Raw genomic sequence first — 11,044 nt, 5'->3', positions numbered from 1 at the left:
CCAAACGAGTGCATATATTCTGTTTTGGTTGCGCCTAGAATTTAAATCACAATTTAGAAATATTAAATTTGAGTTCATTATGCTGAAATGTTCATTTAAAAAAAATTAAAAATTATGACTTGATCAAGTGTATGTAAATTTATTCCTTTTATTTATTATTTATTTTAAATTTAGGCATTATTTTGCATCCCTTATATTAGTATACTTTTTCACCTTTTTATCTTTTCTAGGTTACATCATCTCTCTATTTTTTTTATACATTTTTTCATAAAAAATTAAAAATTATACCTATTTAGATCATTTCAAACACCCTCTTAGTAGTTAGGTGCTTTTAGAGATGGCAATGCTAACCCAAATCCGTCAATCCATCTATACTGCCCATAATTTTTGAGCTTAAACTCCCTTATTTACTAAACGGGTCATAATTAGGTAATATTATTAAACCCACTTCATTATATGGATGAATGCAAAAAAAATACTAACAAAACATGCGATGCTTAAGTTTCAAACTCAATCGACTTTCCTAAACAAGCAACCACCAACCATTCAACAATTAATTACGCATCAACAAGTTGTATATATATGTATTTTTTATGACTCTTATTATTGACAACTCTAAGAGTTATTAATAAGAATCACGCACAAGCAATATTTATTATCTCAATACACATTTTATATATCTCAAAACATTTTCATATATTTTAATTCAATTATTATATATTTTAATATATTTTATTCACATTTTTCAATCCTAACAACAAGGTTGTTGTCAGCAATTTATTATTTATTTATAATAATAGTACAACAATAGAAAAAGCATTGAACGGAATTAAAATATTGTGCACTATCAAAAAATATATATATTATGAAATTGACACAAATATTTTAGTATATTTAATGTTTGTAATAAATATTAAACACAAATGTTTTCACCTTTTAAATCTCTCGCTCTCAAACTTGAATTTTTGAAGAAAAAAAAATTGAATATATAAAAATGAGTTCATCAAAGTAAATGAATTGGGTTGTCCAACTCGTACCCGAATTAACCCAACCCACAATTTAGTATATGGAAGGGTTTGAATTAAGTTATTTTAACACCAAACTTGTTTTGACCCGTTCGTTTGCCACCTTAGGTAGTATGTATGCAATGTTCTTCTATTTTGGAAGAGGCAGAATGCTTTGTTCATTTCTGAAGAAATTATCAGGATCAACTTTTGTCTTCACATGCACCAATCTTTCAAAATTGCCCTTGAAATATTTAGCCCCCAAAATGCTTGAATTCGCACCATTTTGATTAGTGCCAATGTCAAGATCTCTATAGTTGAGGAAAGCCTCGCGTGGCAATTGTGAGACATGTGGTGCCATGAAATCATAGAGTTTTCGCAATGACTCTACTTTACTGTTATCTTGAGTGTAGTACCAGTACTGGATTAGAAATTTGTATCCTGATCTATGAGGATATGGAGTTTCGGATTCAGAAATCCGATTCATTCTTCCTCCATATGGGTTCCACTGCATTATCATTCCCATATCCATTTTGATCATCTTCTTCCACAATTCTTCCAAAACTGCCTTTGGAATAGGTGTTATCACATAGTTCGATTTCACTTTAAAAGGGAATGATTGATTTACCATCCTATAGAGTAGGCTACCCAATGAAGTTCCTTTTGGTTTATTATCCCAGTAAAGAGTGGTTTCAATCCAACTTGACTCGATATAATCCTTTTGTTGCAAACCCAATTCGGGAAATTGCTAATTCATTATTCAAAGAAGTGTATGTGATTGCCCTAGGTATTGACCGAAGAATTGAAATTGAATGCTCTCATTCTTCTCAAGACTCATTTCAAGTCTTATGAAAATGTCTTGTGGTAGTGTGTCTGCAACTTGTTGCCACCGATAGATGAGGTCTGTTATACTTGTTGTTGCACCTTGTTTTATGAGCTTTTTCACCAGGAAAAAAGTAACAACTTCAGGAACTGACACCAATTTAATTTTCCAAGAAAGAATGTCTCCAAAGCTAGCTCCACCACCTCTAATAGCCCAGAAATGATCTTCTCCCATGGATTTTCTATTGAGGATTTTTCCATTAACATTAACTAGTTGTGCATCAATAATGTTATCCACAAATATGCCATGCTTTCTCATCAAGTTTCCATATCCAGCTCCAATGAAATGCCCACCAACTCCAACAGAAGGGCAGACATTGCCTGGAAAAGCATGAGTCTTACTTTTTTGGGAAATGTTGAGATATAGTTCACCAAGACTAGCCCCTGACTGTACCCATGCAGTTTCTGTTGCGACGTCAATGTTGATGGATCGAAATTTGGACATGTCAAGGAGAACAAATGGTTCATTTGATACGTAAGAAAGGCCTTCATAGTCATGACCTCCACTTTGGATTCTAAGATGATAGTTATGATTCTTGGGACAAATGACAGCTGCTTGGACATGGGATTCATGCATGGTTGCTACGATGGCCACCGGACATCAGGTTTTGGTTGTATTTAGTCTCTTATTTCTAAAATATGCATAGAAAATACTCGAGAAAGAAGATTGTTCAGGGATGTAAATGGCTTCCAAGATTGGTTTTATAGACTTACCAACTTGTTTTTTGAGGCATTGGACAAATGCGTCCGTGGCCAAGTCTGAAGTTGCAAATGGAATTGAGAACCAAAGGGTTGAAACTAGCACTAACAACAATGCAATGTTTGAAAGCTTCATTGTCTATAACTTATTTTCCTATCGATATTCTCAATTTTTTAAGCTTTTGTTAATTTTATGGCTTATTTATACTTTTATAGAGGCAATGGAATGAGCTTAATTTGTAATATAATAATATATTTTTGCCCTTTTATTGTTCAAAGTCAACAAAATCTTTCAAGAGACAACTGTATAATAGGAAACTTTTTCATCCATTGAAAAAGTTTAAAATCTTACATGAAACAACTGTACAATGCCAACATTTTTTATGAATGTACAAAATTTATTAAATCATTGTACAAACATAAAGTTTCAATTTCCTTTAAAAAAATCAAGGACAACCTCATTCTAATAGACCAAAAAAGCTTTTTCATTTTAAAATTATTGATTGAGTGAAAATGTAATTGTCTTGCTCCTCTCTCTCTCTCTCTCTCTCTCTCTCTCTCTCTCTCCGATACCATTTCAACCCTTTTCCGGTACCATTTCTATTGTACTTTTATGGCATTGATCCGATACCATTTCCATCATTAGCCATAACTACAGAATAAAAGGTTTTAATGAACCTAGTCCACAATTCCTATTCATTCATTACACTTAATTCACACAAAATAGATCATTGCACTTAATTCACACAAAACAAAACACACTACTCATAGAAATGTCTCATCAGCTTTTCTTTCCTTTTAGCAAAGTGGTGATTAAAGGATGACAAAACATATCCTCTCAGCTTTTCTTTTCTTCCAACAGAGTAGTGATTGAAGGGAACAAACATGACAATTTTCACCCAAGGTGGATCCCTACAAAACATTCCCTACCCCTACTTCTTAATTGTGCTTGTGTCCTATGCTCTAATTTTTTTTTAATTTATTTAAAAAAAAGAAAAACCATTGCTCTGATATCACTTTTATCACAAACCAAATCCGGTACCCAAAGGCTAGGTGTCGTGACAGGACAAAACATAAGTCAATACCAAAATGTAGCAGATTAAAAACACAGCAGAATAAAATAAAATGGTATCCAAATATTTCTTTCATTAAAACATACATTAGAGCTTTTTACTGTATACCAGAACAAATATAAACTATATTACAATGTGCTCTGTGTCTACCCAAGCCCTGATCCAACTACACCAACATATGGACAAGGGAACAAGTCCCTCCTTAAGTTTCATTACCTGAAAGTGGTTAACAAATATAAGTACATGGCAGAGTGGAAAATATTATACTGAGAACATAAGGGTATAAAAAGCATCATGGATAATTATTTAGGCTAGACAGAGCTTTGTTTGGTAACAAAAATACATAAATCATTTTAAATAACAAAAGCATACGCAGAAATCATATAAGCAAATAATCATAACCACGGTACAGAACAGAACATAACAGATATATGGACTCAAGAAGTGGCTCGTATGAATTCTAGAGGTGGCTTCCATAATAGTGTAGCACTTAGCTCCGCACAGCATTTTGCTCCACACCAGAAATCAGAAGGTTAGTGGATCCATGACAACAAAGAGTCACTTAAAGTGACAACATAACAGAACAGAGGGTCACATAAAGTAACAATATAGAGGGCCAATGGATATTAAAGTCCCCTAAGGCATGAGATCCCGTGGTGGTACTTACAAACTAATTGTTCAAAAACACATTTGATAAATAGTTATATCCATAGGTTTTATTTTTTAAGCAAATAGGATTTATTTAATAAATAATAGGCTTTTAAAAACTAATATAATTTGTAAAACAGATTTACATAAAACAATTTACAGTTGCTCAAAATATAATATAATTCACCTCAAAGTGGATCCTTTACTCTCACTTTTGACTTCGGCTCACTCTTTCATATACCCCTCATTTATTATTTTTGTAATTTCATTACCATGCAACTCACCTATTTATAAGTGAGAAGACTCTTATTATTCAGCACTATGCGGCACTATGCAACACTGTGCAGCCATATGGTTTTACCGAGCAAGGATCCTCTAGAGTGATTTTTCTCTAAAGTTTCCTAAAGTGCTACAGTGTATGGTTGAGATTTACTAGCAAGTCACATCAATTTTTCTGATGTGACTTGCCAGTAAATCTCAACCACACAATATAGCACTCTAGGAAACTTTAGGAAAATTTCACTCTAGAGGATCCTTGGTGGGTTTTACCACGTGGCTTATCATACCATCTACGAGGTTTTCTAGAAACAATTGAAGAAGTTTTTCCAAATTCTACTATGGCCCAAAAAAATGTTATAATTACAAATTTTTTTTAAAGATTAAGTTAATACATTTTGGGGTGTATTTTTGTACTTCTTTTAAAATATTTTTTAAATAAAAAAGATTTTATACAAAAATTCATTCCAAATTTGGTTATCATAGATTGTGTACCTTACCTTTCTAATACAAAAGAAAAAAAGTGAAGGAAACATAATGGAAAGAAGGGTATAACCGTAAATTCAAATTTTAAATAATATATTAAATTTACATTTCCAAAATCAATGGGACTAATTGGTCTATAAAAAAATTCTTAGGACTAAATAGATCATCATTTCTCAAAATGAGGTTTATAAGTAAAATTTTCATTTAAAAAAAGTATATTTAAGTGATTGGCTCCCTTATAGCATAATTTCCACCGACTCCAATACTTCACTTGTATTAACTAAAGGTAAAAATGTTGATTAAAGTTGCAAACATATAATCGATGGTGAAATGGGAACTTGGGTGTTGTGAGGGGGAAAAGATGAAGTAAAGTGGTAGTGATTATTAGTAACTATTATGTCACCCATATGCTTCTATTTTCCACTTTTCACAATTTCATCCCCCAGCAGCACAATGATTACCTCTGAAACTATATATTTGATTCTTCAAACGTTTGGGATGAGATATTATACAATGACAAAAATTAGGAACCCAAAAAAGTGATCAGAAAAAAATTCAGAAATTCAGATGTGTGGTGTGTATTTAAATCTCTTGTTGTAGGACATGAATCATCGATTGTAAACTCTGAACTGCTAATCGGTCATACACAATAGTGAAAGTGCATATCTTGTCTACCATCCACAAATGTGAATTAGATAGTTTAGTGGGTCTATGTGCTTTGAGCAATTTATTTTTGTAAGTTTTTATGTGTAGATTGTTTGTGAAAAATAAATTTATTATTTTATTTTATTTTATTATTATATTTATTTTAAAAAATTTGAACAGTCTATTTTAAAATAATTGTTAATTTCCTTTTTTTTCTTTTGAAAAAAATACCGAAAAAAATTGTTACACTTAATCAATTTGATTTTTTTTTTTTATAAATAATATATATAACAAAATAAACAAACCGAATCATTAAATTCTCCAATACATGACTTGTGAAATGGAGCTCCTTGTATAAAAACTAATTAAGAAATAGAATTGGTTATGTATTTAGGATCCATATTATACAGCTGTTGTTGGTATCATTTTCGATTTTCGTTCATAAAAAGTAAAAAATTTATTTTAGCAAATTAATTGTTTTTGACAAATTTTTTTTTTTTTTTGAAAAAAGGAATTTGAACAAACCTTTTGTTGAGGAAATACTTTTACATCATTTTCTAAATTTTAAAAGATTATTTTTCACACAAAAATAAAAACAATAAGGGTTTCTGAACTTTTCATTATTTTAGTTGTAAAAACATAAAAAATAAAAACAAAAATTCAGAAAAAATAGTATTAAAAAAAAGAGAAAAAAAGAAATTGATATGGAAAACTTCTCTGCCAAATGTTTTCAAAATATTAAACTAAAAATGATAAATGGTGTAAAGTTTAAATTGATGCAGAATAGCTAGTTTAGTAGTTCATATAATTGTCTATTGGGATAGTGAAAATGTCAAAGATTCAGGATTTGAATCGATGAAACGATTGTGACCATTTCGTTGTAATTTAACTTATTAACCCCTAACATTCTATCGTATAAACAAAAAAATAAATAAATTTTAAATTGATTTGAAAAATGGAAACATAAAAGAAAAATGAAGTCCGAAGGAGTTATAATCTTGAAGGAGAAGCAAAGACACAAGTCAATCCGCCATTCACGGGAAAAAAATGAAATTGATAGAATTGTGTTGCTTTTTTGGTATTTAATTGCTTTACCATATCCCTAATTCTTGCATATGGCCCTACCTTACCTATCTTCTTCCTCCTCTCTTACATGTATAGTGGTTCACCAACTTATCATAACAAAGTCTTCACCATTGAAATTCTTGGGTCCCCAATTAAATAGTGCCCACTATCTGTCTAATTTGAAATTGAACAACTCCGAATTTTGAGGGAATTGAAGAAAGAATCACGGAAAAAAATTAGGATTTTTGGCTTAATAATTCTGTAGTACTAATTTGTGATGTGAGATTACAAGTTCAACTCTATGTGGAAGAGTTTGAATTCTTTATAGTGCTTTTTTTTTTTTTATTATGGATGTGAGATTACAGGTTCAACTCTATATGAAGGAGTTTGAATTCTTTATAGTGCTTATTTCTTCTCTATTATGGTAGTTGGATTTGGTGATTGGTTTGTTAAGCTTTGTTACTTTCTAACTATTGTTGAGAGGCGAGTGATACGTTTGATATAATATTTTTTATATTTATAATTATTCTTCTATCGATTGATCCAAAAAAAAATTAAGTGAGAGTTGGGTTGAATTTGGTCCACGTAGTTTCATTTATATTGATGCTATTTTTATATTTTTCAATTTATTTTAATTTAATTTATAATATCCATTAAAAAGTTGGATAAAAATCAAAGGTTGGATGATCTATTTCAAAAGAAATTGACCATTTTAAATTGGATGTCAACCTCCCAATTACGAAAGCTTCTATTTTCACACATTATTTTCTCTTAGTTCACGCACCCGTTATTGTATAGTCTGGATATCAACTTTCAAACAAAATTACAAGTTTAAAAATCAACTTTTCAATGAAAATCTATAACTCGGAAGCTGATTTCCAAACCAAAGATATAGTTGAACCATAAGTTTTATTTGGAAAGATGATTTTCAAAATATATAATTTTGTTCGAAAGTTGATATTTGAACCAAAAAAAAAAAGTATGTGCACTGAAAGAAAGTGATGTATAGAAAAGGAAACTCACTGTCAAACTCAGAGTGAGAATAGCCTATTTCATCCCTTGATTTTAATATAATTTCTAAATGGTGTTATCAATTAAACTAATTTAACATAATATGAAAAACTCAAAGATAAATTAGAACTATAATTATCAAATTAACATAAGAAGCAACCAACAAGGGCTATGAATTTAATTTGCCCTTTTTCTTATATGACGGGGAACCCCCAAGTAGAGTCATTTTGGACTCAATCCTATCAGGCGTGCTCTAGAAAGTAATATTATGTATTCAGAAAATAAAATGAGTGAATTAAATATATTTTTAAAATTACTCACAACATATAAAATTTATATTTATATTATTATTTTTCAATGTACTTTATGGGTATAGTGGATTTTTCCATCATTTTAACTTGGTGGAGATGGTGACGTTTGCATTGCTGGTAGTGGAGCATTTAATAGTGTTACAAATTTAGAAAAATATTCTAGAATTTCAAATCTATGGTCAAAATTCACTAAAAAAAAAATTTCACAATAATTATAAACGTACATCATTGATCTACAATTTTGATAAATTTATGAAGATTTTTTTGGTACCATAAACTTTCTACTAATAGTGCAGTGCAGTGAGGATATTCTAGTAGTGGTGTAATCTGCAAGAACTAATAATTTTATTTATTTATTTTTAAAGTAATGCTTTTATAATTAGAGTATAGAGCTTTATGTTAAAAAAGGAGAAAGACAAAAGAAAAAGAAAAAGTCAAATATGCACACTTATGTTGATTGTCTTTCTCAGTGTCCCTCTATCACCATGACTAGAGGGGTCATTGGTCCCCATGAAAACTATACAGGATTCAATTCAACTACAAAAGGCCATGGATGTGCCACTCTTTCATCCCATCATAATGCTTTGTCCAATTAATTTAATTAATAAATTCTTCACTTTTGGTTAGTAACCTATTGGTTTAATTGATCAAAGAGTGCCATGATGAGAAGCACAAGGAGACCAACTCTAAAATTAATTTTTATTATATTTTTTTTACATTTAGTGTGATGAAAAATAAAAATAGAAGAATACATATTTACGATTAACAAAAAATAAATTAATTTAGGCAGAAAATATATATATATTTTTTTTAATATAAAAAATATTTTCAAAATTAAAGTTTTACCAACAAGACCACTACCACCACACCCCTTACAGCCACCACCATTGCTACCAAAACTACCCTCTACCACCAAGACCTCTCTACCACTGCCATACAGTTATCATTATTGTCGTTATTGCTGTTGCCTCTACCACCACCCCCATAACTATTGTCATCGCCAACATCACAATTACTATCACATCATTTTCAAGGTTGCGGTCAAACATAAGAGAAAAAAAATCGACAAAATATTTTCTGAAAAAAAAAATTCTCAGAAAATATTTTCCCAAGAGAGTAAATATACAACTTATTAAATTGTTCATATTACGAAGTACAAAATCAAACTCTCATACTTCTGATTTCCAAAGCATGAAAACTATGAAAAAAAACACAAGCAAACCCATAAATTAATCTATACTTCCCAATTTTTTTTTTTCTTTTCCTAGTAAACCATACAATATAATCAAACATGCATTGAACATCACTTGATATCTTGTAGATGAAATCTCAAGGCACATACTCTTCTTGACTCTGTTGGAACTCCTCTTGGTTCTGGTACCCCTCCATGTTGTTGTTGTTGTTGTTGTTGTTGTACTGATTATATGAGTTCACATTGCTCCCATAATACCCCTTGTTGTACCCATTTTGGTAATTATTTTCACTCCGGACATCAAAATAGTACTTCCCATTTTCCACAAACCTTGTGTCACTCATGCCTTGCCTCTGGGTATTGTAGTTGGTGTTGGTGTTGGTGGTGGTAGTGGGGGTGGTGGTGGTTGTGTAGTGGCTGTCCATGAGGCTTGTGTCACTCAAACCTTGTTGCTGAGCATTGTAGTTGTTGGCTCCATTGTAGTAGTTGGTGTTGGTGTTGGTGGAGGTGGTGGGGGTGGTGTAGCCTTGTTGCTGAGAATTGTAGTTGTTTTCACCATTGTAATAGTTGTTATAGTTGCTGATTGGGGTGGTGTAGCCTCTGTCAGTGAACCTTGTGTCACTCATGCCTTGTGGGTCAGATTCAGTCACATACGCATCCTTCTTGTAGTAGTTGTTGCTGTTGGTGGTGGTGGTGGAGGGGGTGGTGGTGTATGCTGTGTTCGTGTATCTGGTGTCACTCATGCCTTGTGGGTCAGACTCAGTCACATAACCATCCTTGTTGTTGTAGTAGTTGTTGTTGTTCTTGGTGTTGGTGGTGGTGGTGGTGCTAGGGGTGGTGGTGTAGACTGTGTTCATGTACCTAGTGTCACTCATGCCTTGTGGGTCAGACTTAGTCACATATGAATCCTTATTGTTGCTGTTGGTGTAGTAGGTGTAGGGTTCTTCAGATTGGGTTTTGTATGGGCTGTTGTTGTTGGTGGTGGTGGTGGTGGTGGAGGGTGAAACAGTGGTGGGGGTGGTGGTGGAGGGTGAAGCAGTGGTGGTGGAGGGGGGGAGTTGGCCAGACTCATGGCCATAGAGGCCATAGCCAGTTTGATTGTCTGGGATGAAGCTTGGCTGTTGTTCTTGTTGTTTGTTGGGGACTTCTACTACTGTCTCTTTGGCATTGTTGTTGTTGTTGTTGGTGACTTTGCTGAAGAATTGGCTGTCTCTGGCATGAATGAGGTGAGGAGATAAGAGGGCAAGAAAGAAGAGGAATGATAAGTGTTTGGCAGCCGAGAAAGCCATGGATATGGATAGAGAGAGAAAGAGGGGGTGATGGCTGGTCCTTAGGAAATGTTGTGATTTTCCTTCCTTTATATAGGGATTGACATAGTTTTCACTAGGAATGGAAATCGGTATATTTCGTAATCAAGGGTTAAAAAATATTCATATTAACATATATTTCCATTTTAAATTCTAAATTTATTTACATTGTGTTTGGATTATGTATTTGAATAACAATTTAGAAAGAAAAAAAAAATTGAAATATAGTTATAGTTTATTCACATTTCTCTCATCTTTTCATTTTTAATTTCCAAATTTCTATTCAAAAACACAATCCAAACACAGTTTTAAGAAAAGTTTTCAAATTCAAAATGAAATATTGTGATTATAAATTATTAATTTTATATTAAATAATGTTAGGAATGGTAAAAAAAATTACCAAAAAACACATTTGGGAAGTCTTGAACTTGGGGTTTTTTTTTAT

The 11,044-nt window shown here is 31.9% G+C and overlaps 1 protein-coding gene and 1 pseudogene across 1 annotated transcript; both read right to left on the bottom strand.

Annotated features, from left to right (window-relative positions):
* Positions 1 to 1,155: 1,155 nt before the first annotated feature.
* On the bottom strand, positions 1,156 to 2,487 carry LOC114299158 (berberine bridge enzyme-like 4 pseudogene; annotated as a pseudogene).
* A 6,734-nt stretch (positions 2,488 to 9,221) lies between these two features.
* LOC114299147 (uncharacterized) lies at positions 9,222 to 10,700 on the bottom strand. Its single transcript, XM_028243824.2, has one exon. It carries the CDS (start codon positions 10,579 to 10,581, stop codon positions 9,430 to 9,432), a length of 1,152 nt encoding a protein of 383 aa, XP_028099625.1. The 5' UTR covers positions 10,582 to 10,700; the 3' UTR covers positions 9,222 to 9,429.
* Between the last annotated feature and the right edge of the window lie 344 nt (positions 10,701 to 11,044).

The sequence above is a fragment of the Camellia sinensis genome, chromosome 9, assembly GCF_055761805.1.
Source record: "Camellia sinensis isolate YWXY chromosome 9, ASM5576180v1, whole genome shotgun sequence".
In the NCBI taxonomy this organism is placed as follows: domain Eukaryota; kingdom Viridiplantae; phylum Streptophyta; class Magnoliopsida; order Ericales; family Theaceae; genus Camellia; species Camellia sinensis.
The sequence above is the reverse complement of the archived record's forward strand: the minus strand, read 5'-3'. Positions and strand labels throughout refer to the sequence as shown.